This window comes from Trachemys scripta, chromosome 1 (genome assembly GCF_013100865.1).
Source record: "Trachemys scripta elegans isolate TJP31775 chromosome 1, CAS_Tse_1.0, whole genome shotgun sequence".
NCBI lineage: Eukaryota > Metazoa > Chordata > Testudines > Emydidae > Trachemys > Trachemys scripta.
The window spans coordinates 306,183,368-306,202,539 of NC_048298.1; the positions used below are offsets into that span (position 1 = coordinate 306,183,368).

The 19,172-nt window shown below is 45.3% G+C and overlaps 1 protein-coding gene across 2 annotated transcripts in view; it reads left to right on the top strand.

Moving 5' to 3' along the window:
* Positions 1-19,172, top strand: part of MICU2 (mitochondrial calcium uptake 2) — a 247,104-nt gene that overhangs the window by 177,554 nt on the left and 50,378 nt on the right. For both annotated transcript variants that reach the window (XM_034758762.1, XM_034758763.1), the window contains 3 exons: positions 2,226-2,257; positions 2,360-2,435; positions 10,237-10,284. In XM_034758762.1, the coding sequence (XP_034614653.1) occupies positions 2,226-2,257; positions 2,360-2,435; positions 10,237-10,284 (156 nt within the window). The remainder of the gene's footprint in view (positions 1-2,225; positions 2,258-2,359; positions 2,436-10,236; positions 10,285-19,172) is intronic.

A 19,172-nucleotide genomic window follows, 5' to 3' on the forward strand; every position in this document is an offset into this window, starting at 1 on the left:
ATGGCTTATAACAACAATCTGTAACCCACTAACCACTACCCCCAAACTGTCTTTTTTCCTTGCTCCCTTTCTTTCCCCCCTATGACTGGAAGAGTGTTAACAGGCTACTTCACCTTGACTGGTCACTTGAAATATGTATTATGCTAAACAATCTGTTCCACTGTTGTATTTAGCTGTGATGCTCAGAGTAAGTTTCCTAGACCTGAAGAAGAGCTCTGTGTAAGATCGAAAGCTTCTCTCTCTTGCCAACAGAAGTTGGTCCAATAAAAGATATTCTCTCACCAATCTTCTATTTCTGTGTATAATACACTCATATATACACTGATATTCATATGTATAAATAAATAAGGTGGGCTGAGTAGCAACACCTATAGCTGAGGGCCCCCAACTCTTTCTATAAAAAATACCAGAATTTCAGTAGTTTATAACTTTTGAATGTTCTATAGCAGGTATCTGCTGAATTTTTGGGGAAAGTTTTTCAGCAAAAATGGTTCTGCTGTTTCAGATAACAAGGATAGGGGAAATGCATTATTTTGTCCACATTTAAAAAAAAAAATTCATATGACCATTTCATTGAGACGTTTTAGCGCCTCAGTGATTTGAAGCAGGCACTTGACATTTGCCTGTGGGGTTGTACTGTTACCTTTTGCTATCCCTGTGAAAATCCACCCATATTTGGCCAAGTTATAAGCCTCTGGCAATTGTAGTTAGCACATGCTCAGTAGTTTATTAGAGGCCACGAGCATTATTCGTCAAAGATTCTGTCTGCACTAGTGTGCTCCATCCTCACCTAGCAGCAATTGCCAACTGAACACATACACAGTCACCACAGAGCAACTGAGCATGCTCCATCCTGGGACTCAAGGAACTGAGTGGGTCTTTACCTAGAATCAGGGCTGGCTCCAGGCACCAGCCTACCAAGCATGTGCTTGGGGCAGCACCTGGAGGGGGGCGGTGCTCACTCGGGGAGAGCGGAGCCGCAGCAGGCTCTCCGCCCTCCCACAGCGCTCCAGCCTGCCGGGGAGAGCGGGGCCGTGTCTGGGCTCGCCGTCCTCCCCCTGGCGCTCCGGCCGGCCGGGGAGAACGGGGCCGCGGCCGGGCTCTCCGCCCTCCTCCCAGTGCTCTGGCCAGTTGGGGAAAGCGGGGCCCCGGCCGGGCTCTCTGCCCTCCTCCCGGTGCGCCGGCCGGCGCCCTCCGCTGCCGCGCTCCCCGCTGGGGGGCGGCGGGAGGCTTTTTTGCCTGGGGCAGCAAAAAAGCCAGAGCTGTCTCTGCCTAGAATTGTTCCTCCCCCTTGCCTGAATTCACTGTGGCACCAAGCACCAGAACCAAGACCAGGGAGACTCTCTCCTGTGTTCTCAATGCACCCAGGCAGCATGGAGGAGATGGAAGCAACCTGACTTGTATTGAAATGAATTAGAAGTTAGGGGGTGGGAAAGAAGGGAGACAGGTAAACTGGGAACAATAGGAGCCCAAAAGGGACACGAGTTACAGAGGGGATAGAAACATTGCAGGAACCGGCTGTGGTGACAAGGGCAGAAAGATCTAAACCACTAGAATACACTTCCTTCCAGAAGCTAGAATTGAACCCAGGATTCCTACGTCTGCATCTCTGTTTCACAGCTGTCAAGCCTATCACTGCTTTAATATGTGTGTCATCCCCCTGTAGTGGCTGGCTCACACAGAGGAGAGCAGCCTAATACTGCTACCAGTTACTCAGGTCAAGATGTAAGAATGGGTGCCCTGCGGATGACCCGTGGGCATCAGTATGGTTCCATGTAATGAAATTTGTTTTTTCCGTTTGCTTTTTTTAAAAACTTAAGATATTGGATTTTTAAAACTACATTAAAAGAACTTTAATTCTGACATTGCCTAACTTTTGAGTGCTTGACTCTGTTTCAACATATATTATGTGCGTATATGTGTCTGAATAGTTTCAGGATATATAGCACAGTGTACGCAAAAGCACACTGCTGAGCTAGTAATAAATACCTGAAGCAGTTTGTGGTTTCATCTGGGTTGCAAGAACATTTGAACAGGTTATTCATACTATTTTTGAACATTGTCCTTGCCTGATCATTGAGGGAATTAGAAACAAACTGCCAGCTACAAAATATTCTGTTTCATATTACTTACCATTTTCTCATAAAAATCTGAAGAAATGCTACAGATCAAAGTTGCAAGTCAAAGTTTGTTACTGAATGATGATTTTTTTATTATTATTACAGGTACAGCATTGGCCAAGAAACTGACAAAAAAGGTAAGCAAAATGTTCTGTTCTCAAAAGGAACTCTCATTCCTTCTGTTACTAAAACTCTATTTCACAACTGATTTTTTTTTTTTTTAATTTGTGTGTTTAAAGGAGGCAGAGGCTACATTGGTAAATGTTACAAAGGCTGAGCCAGGACCAACCTTTTTTAGAGACCTCGGCGATAAAGGTAACACACTTTGGTACTGAAAGTACATCTTACATTTTTGGACCTAATTATTTACGTGAATATATTTTAAAGAAGGTTCTACAAGCCCAACTTGATTTCCAGCTAGCAAGAAGTTAACTCCCTGCTGAGATCTCTCTCAGCTTTTCAAGACAAGGAGGCAGGGCTGGGAACTGAAGACCCATTCAGGCATTCCTAGAACACCAGGAAATTCTGTAAAAACACCTAGCTGACACTGCCTATGGAGGAGGCAGAGCTCAACAGCCAGTTACTAGAAGGGTGGGTTGTAGCCCAAAGTAGGCTTTTGTTTGTTTAATCCCAACAGGTTGTTAGGTAGATTTTTGTGTAATTTAAATGCACTTAAAATTTGTAGAAAAGAAACCTTGGATAAAAATTGTACTTGACAATGTACCCCCCTGTTCTGGGGCACCCCTGATTTCCAAGCATGGTTGAATCCCTTATTCTTTCCTGTTCAGACAGGGCCTCAGTAACACCCACTCTTTCCCCCCACCCCCTTAGGACCAGCAGGCCCTGGATTCTTGTGTAGCCCCTCCACTTAGAGGCTGGGAGTATAAACTAGTAACAGTTACTCCAGCCTCTAGGATATTACATTTTTATAACCGGGAATCCAGGACCAGCAAATAAATATTAACAACACTTTCTTTTAATTTTTCCCTGTCCTTTTTAGGAGTAAAGGGAAGGGAACAGGCAAAGAAATCGAGAATGCCAAATAAGAGAGTAATTAATTAATCCATCAGCAACAAACACCCACAAACTAAGTTGCTCTCAGAGAGCAACCCATAGTCTCTGCACAGGCCCTATCTGGATGGTAGAGTTGGAGCTTGATATGAAGGGTTGGTGTCTCTTGCTGGGAAGCCAACAACGCTCCCTTTCAGCTGAAGTGAGTCCTTGGCATCCACAAGCCCTCACTGTCCCCTGGTTCCCAGTGCAGAGGAGGCCAAGCCAGCACCACTAGTAGTCATTCCTCTGTGGCACAGTACCTCAGGAGTTGCGTCCTCTCCAGGTGCTGTAACCCAACTACCGGCATCCAGTGCTCTCTCACTGGTCACATTGTCCCTGGCTCCTTTGCCAATTCTGGGCCATGCAGATATAGATGGTGCACAGATGCCCTACATTTTTTATGGGATGATATGCCCGTATTTCTCTCTACTCTCAAATTGCTTCCGTAAGACTCACCACAGAAGTTTTAGCTGAAGTGCAGACATTGGTGTGGAATTATAGAATCATAGAAATGTAGGGCTGGAAGGTACCGCTAGAGGTCTTCTACTCCAGCTTCCTGCAATGAGGCAGGACCAAGTAAACCTAGACCATCCCTGACAGATATTTCTCCAACCTGTTCTTAAAAAACCTCCAATGATGGAGATTCCATAACCTTTCTTGAAAGCATATTCCAGAGCTTAGCTATCCTTATAGTTAAGTTTTTTCTTGTATCTCCCTTGCTGCAGATTGCTTCTTTTCCTACCTTCAGTGGACTTTGAGAATAGTTGATCATCATCTTCTTTATATCATCTGTCCCCACTCAGTCTTTTTTTTCTCAAGACTAAACATGTCCAGAATTTTTAACTGATTTTCTAAATCTTTCATTATTTTTGTTGCTCTCCTTTGGATTCTCTATTTGACCGCATCTTTCTTAAACCAGACACAGTACTCCAGCTGAGGTTTCTCCAGTGCCGAGTAGAACGGGACAGTTTACCTCCCATGTCTTATATATGATACTCCTGTTAATACTCCCCAGAATATTAGCCTTTTTTGCCACCACATCACATTGTTAGCCCATTTTCAGTTTGTGATCCACTATAACCCCGAGATCTTTTTCAACAGTACTACTACGTAATCAGTTATTACCAGTTATTTTCTAGTTGTGCATTTGATTTTTCATTGCTAAATATAGTATTTTGCACTTGTCTTTATTGAACTTTATCTTGTTGAATTCAGACTAATTTTCCAGTTTGTCATTGTTATTTGAATTCTAATCCTGTCCGCCAAAGTGTTTGCAACCCCTCCCCACTTGGTGTCATCCACAAATTTTATAAACATACTTTCCACTCCTTTGTCCAAGTCATTAATGCAAATATTGAATCGTATAAGACCCAGGACAGTGAACTATTGATAACTACTCTTTAAGTATCATCTTTCAGTGCATTATGCACACACTTTAAAGTAATTTAATCCGACCACTTTTCCCTAATTTGCTTATGTTATGTTACACTGTCACAAAAGCCTTACTAAGCTAGATCTGATCCATGCATCCATCTGATTTACCCTGGGCCATTCTAGATATGGCTCTGAGGATCCCCACTCTTTCATTCCAAGATCTTCTCTCCCCACTCTCACTCCCTTGAGGGCTTTATTGGTGGTAGCTGGGACTTGCCCTGGAATGGGTTTACTGCTGGTCTGGCTATCAGCACATTGGGAAAGTATTTCTACAGCTTTAGATCCTATCAGGGCCATTGAACAGGGGTTCCCAAACTTTCTGCCAGCATGACCCCATTTGAATGAAGTCTTTCCTGCCAGGACCCAAGACAGCATGGCGAATGCCATTTTGAAGAGCAAAATATCATCCTCCGCACAGTGTGTGTGACCTTGCATGTACCCTACGTGTGAGCTTACACCACAGGGAGGATGTCCTCTGCCCAGTGTGACCTTGTACATATGGTGCATGCGAGGTCATGCTGTGCAGAGAATGCCAGTTTGTAATGCAAAATGGTATCCTCTATGCATCGTGACCTCGTGTGCATTGTACATCTGAGGTCATGTGGAGCAAAATGGTGTCCTCCACACAGAAGGGATCGCCGTGACCCCATCTGCTGATAGTGCAACCCCATTTTGAGTCACGACCCACAGTTTGGGAACCGCTGCCATAGAAGCATGCTCAGTATTTGGTCCACCAAACCTCCTTACTGACCTAACACTTTGAATTCAGTTTCAGTTTCACATTTATAAATCTATAAATATTTTTTTTAAATAAAAATGCAAAATACTACTTTGACGAGTGCCCGGAACTAATAATCTACAACTGTTTGAAGGCACAATTTAGGTTGCTTATTTCTACCATCAAATGGTTATTTAAATATTCAGTAAAACTGTCATTGGTTCAGATTGCAGAATAGAAAGCTAGGAGATTCTGCCTTCTAGTGGACAGTTTTAAAATTAACTTCATGTTCTTGTGGATATATTTCTGTTTATATTTTACTAAGAATATTTTATTTATTAGCAACACTTATTATTTTATAATCTTAGCATTTTGACTGTGGAGATTTTTTTTTTTTTTTTTTAATACCAGGAAAATACAACATGCTTGCTAATCCAAAATAAAGGAATCTGGTTGTAATTGGCTGAGGCATAAGCATTAAGTAATGCGTGCAGCATTTATCCTTTCATTCTGATGGGGTCTACATATATACCAATAGTATTTACAAATTGTTTTAAAAAAAACCTTGTCTACTGCACCTGTTAAATGTAAACTTGAAAATGAATAAATGTCAATGATCTCTTCAGAATAAAAAGTTTCACAAAGAAGAACTCAGTTCAGTTTGTGCATCAGGTAAAGTGGTCAAATCTGTATAAAAGTAATAAAAGTGAAGTAATAGTATTGTGAGATGAATTCTCATGGAAATGATTCCATGGTAAAAATCTGCTTCGAGACAGCCAGGTATATGTTGACCTCAGTATAATCAGTCCTAGACAGAATATCAAACATATCATGGCATTGTTTAAAGTCACTGAGGTTGGTGTGGAAAAACAATCAGAAATATTTTACACCTTCTTGCTATTTTTATCTTTTTTACCTATTTTACTATGCTGACTGCTCACAGAGTCAACATGGCAAAAGCAGAACTCCTAATCTTCTCTCCCCTGCAATTCCTCCCTCCTTCATTCTCAGTCACTAGTGAACAACACCACCATCCCCCCTGTCACTTAAGTCCATAACTTGGGTATCGTCTTTGTCTCAGCCCTCTCTATAGATCTTCACATCATTCAGGCTGAGTCTGAGCCTAACCAATTCTTTCTGCATAACCTCTAAGATCTGACCCTTTTATCCACCCATACAGCTAAAACTCTAGTCCAGGCTCTCCTCATCTGGTATCTTGATTACTACAACATCCTTTTCCCTTGACCTTGACAAATGCAAGTTTGCCCTGCCTGTATCCATTCAAAATGCTGCTGCAAAGATCATTTTCCTAGCTCAGTGCTTTGACCATGTCACCCGTTCCTTTGTTTCTCTTTACTGGCTCCTCCTCCTCCATTGCAATCAAACATAAGCTATTTGTCTTCACTTTCAAGGCTCTTCATGGCTTATCCCCACCCTGCCTATAAACTCTCATTTAGCATGAGATGTCAACTCCCACCTTTTGTCAGCCTGAGATGCAAGCCTCCATCACCCACTTGCACCAGCAGGATCTACACTGGGGCTGCCCCATACTCACCCCTCAGAGCCACTGTAGCTATAGGCAAACTAGGCAACTGCTGCTTAGGATCTGCAGGTTTCTCAGAGAAGTGGTGCCGCAGACCAGTCTACCGGGGTGTAAATTGCAGAGTACTCCAACTGCCCCATATAGACCCTGCTGGTGCAAATTAAAAGCACCTAGTTTGCATTGATGTACAGGACTATATCAGTATGCACTAAATACTTTTTAGTTCACACCAGCAAGGTCTAAATGGGGCAGTTAAAGCAGTACAGATTGGAGTGTTCTGCAATTCACATTGCCTAGACTGATCTGTGGCACTGCTTCTTCCAGAAATCTGCTGCGTCTAGGCAGCTGCTGCCCTACATGGATGCCAGTAGCTATCACACCCTCTGGGTGGGGGCAAGGCAGCAAACTAGGGGCAAGGCAGCAAAATAAGGACCCTGGAATTAGGATCCTGCACAGATATCATCTTTGGGGAAAGAAACGCTCAATGAAGGGAGAAAAAATGGGTACTTTTATTGGAGCTGTGAGAAAAAGAACTGATTTCAGTATCTGCCGGTAGCATTGTCATAAGCCCTGTTACTCAGTATAGTATAGGAATATGAGTTACATTTCAAAGAACTAGTATGAGCTTAAATCTCTTCAACACCGTATTTAACAGAATGGAAGATGTCATGGGCAATTACAAATTGACTGGGTAATTAAATTAAATAGATTGGGGAGGCAAAGGTCTGTCTAAACATGAAGAAAATATAATGATAAATTAAAACCAAATAGGAGAGTTCCCCCATTCTCTCAGCCTTTCATGAATAATTTAAATTGATTAACATAAAATAAGGTTCAGCCATGGGGCTTTTGATCTTTTTAGTTGGTTGTTTTAATAGTTGTGTTTTTTTAAATTCCATAGTAATTTGGATCTGTATATTTGGTACTTAGTACTTTGGTCTGTATATTTATGACAACACTTGTTTGCATTTGGTGCCCAGCCATATGATTGGTGAATGCAAAGCAATTGCTGTTTGTGCTTAAATTGCAAGCTTTTCCATGGGCAAAATTGTGGGTTCAGATATAAAGATTTGGGGTTTGAGTCCTCATTGCATCACTCCCCTTTATAGCAGCATAACTCCATCCGTTTAGTTTCTGTAGAGTTACACCAACTTGAAACTGCAGTCATGCAATGGTGACTCAAACCCTTGGCTTTTGAAAATTCAGCCAATTAAGGATAAACTCGCATGCCACAGAGGTCCATGAGCAATTGCTAATTAACTGATTCTCCCTATTAGCACTCTGACATTAAGCAGACAAAAAATGTCTCATTGTACACCTTTGTTCATAATCCTGCTCTAGGATAGAAATCAGTAATCCTATACCATAGAAAAAATCACCTGATACCATTCCAAATCTGCATACTCTAAACTCAACACCTGAGTAAAGTTTGAGACCAGTGTAAAATACTCTTTTGGAATCTTAAATGCTTTACTGACGTTTGAAGAGAATACTAATGTTGTTAGGTCACCAGTAGGTTTTTTGATTAACTACATGTGTGCTTTGGACGTGCCTTGCTATGTAGTTTACAGTTTGGCATATAAAAGCTGAATTACCCGTGTTTTTTTGTTGATACAATATGTGTATTTATTACTAATGTGTGAAGTCTCATAATTGCCGTTGCACAGATTTTCAACTGGATAAAATTTACTAATAAAATATTGGTTAGGTTTTGACTATGGGTGCTTTGTTTTATGGTGATATCACACACAAGCTAGATTTTGGAGACTATTTCACACATGATCAACTTCAGATCGTTTCTGCGGGGCTCCAACACTATAAAATGTAGCAACATCACTTTTTGCTTCTGTGTTTGTACAGCGCCTAGCACAATGGGGTCCTGGTCCATGACCAGGGCTCCTGGGCACCACCACAGTACAAATAATAAATACAAATAATTTATGCCTTTTATGTGAAAGAACTAATACAACATTGTACATTCAAGTTATAAACACAATTTTTGAAATATAAATAATACTTAGTATCTAAATAGTGTTTGTCTGGTCATAGCACCATATAGACATAACTTTACTAATCCTCACAATGCAGCTGTTAGGTAGATGGCTAAGAATCATTTATCCCTATTTTTACAGGTGGGGAAACTGAGAGAAAAGGAGAAATGACTTGGCCAAATCAACATAGCGTGTCAGGGGCAGATTTAGGATTAGAACTCACTCTCCTGAGTCCCAGCCCTGCGCTCATTTCTCCAGCCAGTGCTGCTTTCAGTCAATGAATATTTCTAAATTCTGGAGTTGGTATAAAATGACAAACTTAAAATATTAAATTATTTCAAAGCAAATAAAAATGTTATTGGCTCAGCATAGTGATTAATCAAGTTTATTGTTTATCACTGAGGCGTAAGAGGATTCCTTATCTATCAATTAGCTAAATATAAATTATAAAAATTATGTTTATCTTTGAATAGAGTGTAGTTTAAACATGCCTGTTTAAACAGCTTCTACGTTATACAGTGTTTACTTCACAAGTTAAAAGTATTTTTAAAAGCTGTTCATAAGAAGCCCTTTAAATGTTTTTCTTAAAACATTATCATAGGGCAGATGCGTAGGATTCTGTTGTTTAACCACCAGCTTTATATATTCTCTATCTTTAGCTTGTATGCTGCTTTTTGACACTGTCACATCTTTGTTCAGGCTTTTCATTTAAATCGGTGTTTCAAAGGAAAACTCTGGAATTTTCCTTCAAAAGGCGGGGGAAAACACTTTCACCTTGTAGAAAGGACATGTTGCTATTAAAAAAAAAAAAAAAAACTCTTTTTGGCACAGGGCCCAGCAGTACTATCAGTGCAATCTAGCAGCTTGGCAGCTTTGCTTGTTGCCATATTCCCCTTGAGAATTAAAGGAAAGCTATTCTCCGCCTTTTCAAGGCTGCCAAAGGATGAAATACTTTGATCCTTCAGAATAACAGTAGAGTAGTTCTCCTCCCAGGTACTAAATGTGACAAAGCACATTTAATTTATTCGTCTTTCATATAAACACTGAAATTTTTCAGTGAAAATCCAAACATTTAGTTCAGGTCTTTTATTAATACCAAATAAACCTAACTCTCTCAATTAGACTTCCACATGACAGAGATGCTCGAGAAACAAGTTCACCTCCAGAGCACTGAAAATAGAATCAAAATTTTTGTTTTAACAAATAATGACAAAAGAAAATATTTATTTCTAAGAAGTTGTATTATTTAATATACAATTAATATGAAAATGAATGTTTTAAATATACAAAGTTTGATTGTAAAAGTCTACAAATATTTCAGATCAATATGCTGATTTTAAAATTCACCATTTCATTTTTGGTACTATTTTATTTCAGGACTGATCTCATATACCGAGTACCTCTTTTTGCTGACAATCCTCACAAGTAAGTATTTTGTGTTATATATTATAATGCAAGAATATTTAATTGCTACTAGCTTTTACTGGACCAACTTCTGTTGGTGAAAGAGACAAGCTTTCAAGATACTATCCCCAGACCTGAAGAAGAGCTCTGGGTATCTTGAAAGCTTGTCTCTTTCACCAACAGAAGTTGGTCCAGTAAAAGCTATATTACTTCATCCACCATCTCTCTAATATTCACATACTAAGGTGTATAAAGGACACTAGATACACAGCAGTAGTTGGAACCCATCATGTTCCGTCATACCATGCCCTCAAACAATTGCTGACATCACTCCTTTTTTAATCCATTTTCTTCTAATTCCTTCCCTCCTCTCTGTTCCATTTCTCTTCCTTGTTTTTTTCTCTCTCTCATATATATTTGGCTGACTCTTCTGCTTGCCCTGTTGTCTGCTGATTACTTCAGTAGCCCTCTTCTCCATTTCCAGCCGCCACTCACCAAAGATGTGGAAACTATTCATTGTGCTACACAAGGCTGGGCTGAAAAGAACATGGAAAAGATGTTTGGGCTGGCAGGTAGTTCTTTGAGCCTGCAGTCCTGGACATGAAAAGTGCTATTGCAGCCACCTTCATTAGGGGCTACAGTGGGAACAGGGAGTAAGGGCAGGTGGCTTTCAAGAGAGCCCTTTGCTGCTTTAACTGCAAATATAATGGCATTCTTTGCTGAGTTTGTTGGGGTGACCTTGGGTCTTTTAGCTTTCCTCACAGACACTGATCCTGGCCTGTGCTCCATACATGCCACCCCTCTGTACCACTCTGGTGGTCTGGGTCTCAAGCTGGGAAATATTAAAAGTCAGGGAGAGCTTTCGAAGACAAAATGGATATAATGGGCATTATGAAGTGAGGCCTTTGGCTAGCTGTGATACATTCCAATTATATAACCATATAGGCCCAGTTTTGTTAGCCAGTATACTCTTTCACAAACCATTAGACTCACAAAAGCAGGAGAAAACCAAAATTCTTAGCTCTCTTGATGTCAGTGGATGATGGACATACATCCTCATGGACCTCTCTGCAGCATTCATCACTCTCAACCATGAGATACTGCTGTCTTACCTAAGAGAGGTGATGGCACTAAAATGATTTTGAGCCCTTCCTTGAAGGATGCATCCAGAGAACCGTGATGGAAAATGACATCTTTCCCACCAGCCCGCTCACTTCGTAGAGGGTCTCAAGCATTGATTCTCTTTCCAGTTCTATTTACCATCTACATACAGCCACTAGGTGAACTGGAAAGATAACATGAACTTGAGTGCCAGCAGTATGCAGATGACACACAGCGCTACCTATCTTTCACCACATGTAACCATACCAGTACAACCAAGATGGTCCTGAGCTTGATCAGGTCATGGATGAAACTGAACTCAGGCAAGACAGAGGTTATGATGGTGGGCAGAGGAAAGCACCTCCTGGCTGGACTATAGCAATGCAATATACATGACATGAAGCAATCATCCTTCAGGAAACTCTAGCTAATACAGATCACAACATTGTGCATGGTATCAGTATAAACTAATGCATCATACAAATATACTGCCCCCCCCCTCGAGTAGTGACCCTCCAGTGCCACAACTAATGGCCCAATAATTTTGAATGTGAGAAATACTAAATGCACAATAGTTATTCAAAAGTGTTTCCAAACAGATGGTAATTGCCTAGAAGGATTCTGGCTGAGTAATGTCCTACATAAAGCAGGGGGGAGGAGTAAGGTCATCTCTTACATATGAAAATAGTCATTTTCAAGATAGGCTACCTTGATCACTACTGGTATTTAAGAGAAGGAAAATAGAAATACCAACCAGGGGTTTACTGAATCCAGAAGTGGCAGACAGGATCTAGCTCCACAGGAAAAATGTGAAACTAATTTTTTTGTTGCAAAACAAATCAGGCAGTGGATAGTCATAAGCACATTAAAAAAGAGAACCCAATAGCAGCATCAATATTCTTATATAGTATGTTTTAATTAAAATCAGATGGCAGAAGATTCAGTTTCTTTAAATTCAGTTGTTAGGCTGAGAATTAAAACCAATGTTGATGCATTGGATCAAATAAGAAGGAATTGAAGCAGCTTCAAAGCAAGCAATTCTTCACATTTTCAGACAATCAAATGACATTATTTCCAGGGTATATCATATAGGAATGAATTGAACTGCAAAAACAAAGGAACCTATTTATACAGGATGAATCCAATGTTAATTTTGCTTCTGAAGTTACACAAAAGGTTATCATGTACGTCATTCTGAAAGCAAATGTCAACAAGGGTTAGTGCTTCCATCTGTATCTAATATCTATCCCATATCAATCAGTTCTTGATATTTCATAATTATGTAGCCTATGTGTCTGACTCTTTAATTATTACTAGATACAATCAGATTATTCAAAGAAGCTCTATGAGACTGTATTTACATTTTTAATGAGATTTTCCCAACCCCACAGAGTTATTCTCTAGATCTGCTATCCTCTTGTATTACCCCTCTATCGGCTAAGATATTCCCAGTTTCTGTGCATCTGTACAGACATGAAATCCAGTATCTGGGTAACAATGGCCTGTGTTGAAAATATTTCTTCATGATAAATGAAGGCCTTATTTTACCTATTGCAGTACTCACTTCCCACTCAGACATGCCTCATGTCACCACAATTATCTTTTGTTCAGTGCCAAGGCTTAGTTAATGGTATACTCCTGGTTAGTCTCTGCTATGGGTTGTGAACAGCTAAAAGACAGCATTTCTTTCCTGGTGAGTGACTCCAGGAGCTGAGCATGCCATCTCTATCAAAAACCCATTATAATAGTTAGAGATAATTAATGCTGTTTTGGTGTGCAGGACCAAATGGAACCTACACTTGCGGCTAATATGCAGGTCTGATGTTCAGATTTTACAGTTTTGCCTGACAGTGTAATTAAATACAAATATATTTGAGATCTTCTTTGAACCACATTTACATTATAAAATGCATACCATTGGCATTACGTCATATCAGATAAGTGTGTCTTCTTGGGGACTGTATGAGCAGTTCTAGCCTGTATATTTTACAACAGGCTACTTTCTTATCTGTAAATTACAACACAGATTACATGAATAATTTTACAATAAATCGTTACACTTTTATTCTCTAAAGTTTTTATGGGATATGCTCTTATTATTATTGAACCAGAGAACTCTCTGGTGAAAGGTTTCAAATGAAACATTTCCATGGAGAGGAAACCAGTGTCCTTAGAGTTCGGATTAGCACACTGTAATGATATTTGTCAAATGTTAGTGCATCACAAGGTTGGTCAATTGGAAATGCTAATTGGCTGGTGAAGGGGTAAATAATGTCTAATATATAAAGACAACATGTTGTATAATATTTTTGCCAGATTCACTGGAAAGCAAAAAGAGGCATTTTCTTAATGTTTTCATTCTGCAAAAACATAAGCTTTGTGCACGTTAGAAAAATCAAGGTCCACACTTTTGTCAGCCAAGGCTGAAAAAATATAACTCCAAACTAAAAACTTCTTTGAAGGGGCTTCACATTCCCAAGGGAGATTGAACATTGTATTGAACATTGTATTCCTGGAGACCTTTGTGACCCCGGTAAACTATAGGAGATGTCCCATAGCTTTCTTCTAATTGATGGTTTGCCTGCATAGAGCTACAAACCCCCAGTTTTTCTTCGAGTGATTGCTCCTGTGTATTCCACAGAAGGTATGCGTGCTCGCCATGTGCACTGGTGCCAGAAGTTTTTCCCTTAGCAGTACCCATACTGGGGGAGCACCGTGGCGACCCCTCAAGTGGCGCCTGTATATCACGCTATAAAGGGAGCCACGGGCTCCCCCCACCCTCAGTTCCTTCTTGCCGCCAGTGAAGGTAGTCAGAACTTTGCGCTCCAGCTCCGCTGCAGCCTTTCTTCCCTAGTGGTACCGTTCATCGGATCGTTCTCAGTGTTAGCTTGGGCTCGGGGCATGCCCCGTGCCCCAGGCTTCAAGTTGTGCGACTCCTGTTGCTGATCTATGCCCAGGAGCGACCCTCACACTGAGTGTCTTCGCTGCCTGGGTGAGACTCATATTAGCGACCGCTGCAAAATCTGTAGGTCGTTCAAACCAAGAACCAAAAAGGAGAGGGACTTCAGACTTCGAGCTCTCCTAATGGAGTTGGCGTTAACACCAATGCCGGTGCGCAGATCGGACTCGGCAAAGGCCGCCGCATTGTTGGAATGTAGCGAGGCGCCTTTGACCACTCGGCGCCGCTCTCCCTCCAGGAAGCAAGGGAAGGGCCCGGCCTCGCAGTAAAGCCGCCATAAGGACAAGGGGAAGGCTGGTCCCGTGCTGGGCAGCCCTCGGTCCCCCCTGGGCTTAAGACCTCCGACTCGCGTGGAGCGGAGCAGCCTGGTGCCATCGACCCAGATATCCCCGGTACGGATACCGTCAATGCCGGAGGCGGTGCAGGCTGCAAAGGACATTATGTCTTTTCCCGTGCCGAGCTCACAACCGAGTATGGGTCCCAGGTCTCGAGGCAAGCCCCCATTAGGTGCCCGTCAGACCTGTTCGGCGAGCCGCAGCTCCCACTCCGGGGATCACTCCCCGCACCACTCGACGCGCAGCGACCGCTCATCGGGGGACTCCGGGCCATCGTCAACACCGGCCGGACCATCTGACCCGTCATCGAGACGGGAATCACGGGCCCCCTCTACGCCACCCGCCAGTGAGCATAGTCACCGAAAGAAGCGCTGGGAACGCTCCCCGGTCAGGCATGGGGACCGGAGCCAATCTCGACGCGACAGACATCATCATTCGCGCTCCAGCTCCCACTCAACCAGACACTGGGCCAGAGACACCCCCGGGGTACCTCGGCGTCATGGCACCGGGTTCCGTTCCACCATCGCGGGTACCGAAGCAGCTCATCGAGGGGGTACCGTTCCTTGTCATCGAGGTCCAGATCGCGAGGGAGACGACGCCACAGGCACCGTTCCCATCGCTCCCAAGGCACCAAACGCTCTTCGGCCACCTCGGCCTCGGCACCCTTCTTCCCGTCCTCGGGCCGCGCTGCCCCGCCGGGACAGGTTGTGCCATCAGTTACCCAACAGGGTCAATGGCACGGTACCCCGTGGCAAGGACAATGGTGCCAGTGGGCACTGTGGCAGCAGGTACCAGCCCACCCGGGGACCTGTTCCGTCGCCGTAGCGTCCCAAGCTCCATCAGCCTCGTCGGGTCGCCCACGGGATAAGTCGACAGGCCAGGACTCAGCAGACCCGAGACCGGACTCCGACCTGGGTCTCAACGCCCCGGCACCAATCGCGGTGCCCAACTCCGCGCATGCCACATCTCCGGCACCAGACGACGCCATTGTGGCGCCTCCGCCTTTGGTCCCACAGGAGGACTTTAAGGCACACCAGGACTTGCTGAAGCGGGTGGCATCCAACCTTTAGCTACAGGCCGAGGAGATGGAGGGACCGTCTGATTCCCTCTTCAACGTTCTATCTCCCTTGGCACTGGGCCGCATGGCCCTGCCGTTACACCAAGGTGTTGCCAATATCACCAGTTCCCTGTGGCAAGCTCCGGCCTCCTTGGCTGAAAGGAAGTATTTTGTGCCGGCGAAGGGTCACAAATACCTTTACTCCCACCCGGCACCTAACTCGCTCGTGGTTGAGTCGGTGAACCACAGAGAGTGCCAATGCCAACCCACGCCCACTCCTAAGAACAAAGATGTCAAGAGACTCGATTTCTTTGGCAGAAAGATTTATTCGTCAACTAGTTTTCAGCTGAGAATAGCCAACCACCAGGCCTCACTCAGCAGGTATGACTTTAACCTGTGGGAGTCTTTGCCTAAGTTCGAGCCTCTTCTCCCGGATCGGGATAGGAAGGATTTCAAGGCTCTGGTGGAAGAGGGGTCAGCGGCGGCTAAAGCGGCCCTACAGGCTGCGTCGGATGCGGCTGACACGGCGGCTCACTCCATGGCGTCTGCAATCTCCATGCGCCGGGCATCGTGGCTCCTGTTGTCAGGTCTGTCGATGGAGGCCCAATCCCTGATGCAGGACCTCCCATTCGATGGCAAGGTGCTCTTTGCGGACCAAACGGACGTCCGGCTGCATGGGATGAAAGACTCCCGCACCACCCTGCAGACCCTGGGCCTCTACGTCCCTCCGGCAAAGGACAAGGCCAAATCGCTCCCGGCGGCTCAACCCGCTAGGAGCAGATATAAGCCCCCGTACAGAAAGCCTTCAGACCAGAAATGCCAGTCACAGAGGCAGTCCCGCTCTACCCAGCAGCCTGGTCCCTCTAAGGGCAAGAGACAGGGAAAGAGGTGGTTTTGACTATTTACAGGGGGGCACCGGGCCTGTTGCCAGGGAGACCCCCCCGACCAATAAAGTTTGTGTTCTGCAATCAATAGTCTGCCTTCCTCAGGGCATGGTCCCGCATAACATCAGACCAGTGGGTCCTCAGCACTTTTGCCGAGGGATACGTTTTGCAGTTCACTTCCCCCTCCGCCAAGCCACCCGCCCCCCAGTGTGGCCCTGGGAGATCCCGAGCAGGTCCACATCCTGGGTCAGGAGGTGGATCGGCTGCTCAGTCTCGGTGCGGTGTAACACGTCCAGCACAGTTCCAGGGCAAGGGGTTTTACTCCCGATACTTCCTGATCCCCAAGGCAAAAGGGTGTCTCAGACTCATCCTGGACCTGCACGACCCTGAACAGGTTCCTAACCCGTTACAAGTTCCGCATGGTGTCCCTAACTTCTATTATCCCCACCCTAGACCCCGGAGACTGGTACGCGGCCCTGGACCTCCAGGGCGCTTACTTCCATGTCCACATTTTCGAGGGGCACAGACGCTTCCTCAGATTCGTGGTGGGGATGGAGCACTACCAGTTTACAGTCCTCCCCTTTGGCCTATCCACAGCCCCCAAGGTTTTCACGAAATGTATGGCAGTGGTGGCGGTGTACCTCAGGAAAAAGGGGGTGCAAATCTTCCCCTACCTGGTCGACTGGCTCCTCAAGGGCGATTCTCGTCCAGAGGTGGAGTCCCACATGCAGCTACTCCTGGCCACGTGCAAAAACCTAGGTCTAGTCGTGAACGAGGCAAAATCTACTCTAGTGCCCGTCCAACACATAGAGTTCATTGGAGCTCTCCTGAACTCCTCCAAGGCCATGGCCTCTCTTCCCCTGGACAGGTTCGAGACCCTAAGGGACCTCATTGTCTCGGTCTGCTCATTCCCAGTGACCACAGCCAGGTCGTGCCTTCGGCTCCTGGTGCACATGGCGGCTTGCACATACGTGGTCCGCCATGCCAGACTTCGGATGAGGCCCCTCCAACTCTGGCTAGCCTCCCAGTTCTCCCAGGCCCGGGACAGCCTGGACAAAGTCCTCACAATCCCGTCCCCAGTATTGGCTTTCCTTCAATGGTAGTCCTTACTGAGCAGTATGCTGCAAGGGGTTCCCTTCAAGGAGGCCAACCCATCCATAGATCTGATGTCCGATGCTTCGGACCTGGGCTGGGGAGCTCACATAGGAGACATACAGACCCAGGGTACGTGGTCGACCCCGGACTTGTCCCTGCACATAAATGTCAAGGAACTCAGGGCAATACGTCTGGCATGCGTAGCCTTTCTCACGCACCTCCATGGCAGAGTGGTCAGAGTCCTCACGGAAAACACCGCCGCCATGTACTACATCAACAAGCAAGACGGAACTTGTTCCCTAGCCCTCTGCCGGGCCTTGTGGGAGTTCTGTATAGCCCACGATATCTCCCTGAGAGTGGTTCATCTCCCGGGCATCCGCAATACTCAAGCGGATCGCCTCAGCAGGGTCTTCTCCCCCCAGTACGAGTGGTCGCTCCACTCGGAGGTCACCCACTGAATCTTCCTAGGGTGGGGAGCTCCCCAGATCGACCTGTTTGCAACCCGCCAGAACCGGCATTGCCCACAATTCTGTTCCAGGGGAGGGGTGGGGAAGGGCACGATCTCCGACACGTTCCTCCTGAGCTGGTCAGGCCAGTTCCTCTATGCCTTCCCCCCGTTTCCTCTCATTGCCAAGGTCCTTCAGAAGGTGAAAGTGGATAAGGCAAGGGTCATTCTCATAGCCCCGGCGTGGCCCCACCAGCACTGGTACGGGCCCCTCCTATGCATCTTAGCGGCCCCCCCGAGGGCGCTACTGCTCCGCTCGGACCTCCTCTCCCAAGACGGGGGACACCTCCTGCATCCCAATCTGGCCGTGCTGCACCTGACAGCATGGCTACTCCGTGGCTAAATGAGGAGAAGAACATGTGTTCGGAGCAGATAAGGTGAGTCCTCCTGGAAAGCAGGAAGCCATCCACGCGTCAGACATACGTGGCGAAGTGGTCCAGGTTTGCCAGGTGGGTGTGCGAGCGGGGAGTTTCCCCCTCCGCTGCACCTCTCCAGTTTGTCCTACACTACCTTTTATCCCTTAGGACACACGGTCTGGCACCAGCCTCAGTCAGGGTGCACCTCGCAGCCATATCGGCTTTTCACCCGCTGGTGCAAAGACACTCGGTCTTCTCCCACCCTATGACCTCCCGCTTCCTGAAGGGCCTCGACCATTCGTTCCCGTACGCTAGGCCCCCCGTGTCACAATGGGACCTCAACCTGGTCTTGTCACGTCTCACAGCCCTCCCCCCGCTTCGAACCACTGGCCACTTGTTCCTGGTCGCACCTCTTGTGGGAGGTGGCCTTCCTCGTGGCGATTACGTCTGCCCGACGTGTCTCGGAGCTCAGAGCCTTAACCTCAGAACCCCCCTATATGGCTTTCCATAGGGATAAGGTCCAGCTTCGCCCACATCCGGCGTTCCTCCCAAAGGTGGTTTCTACCTTTCACATGGAGCAGAGCATCTTTCTCCCCGTGCTCTGCCCTAAGCCCCAC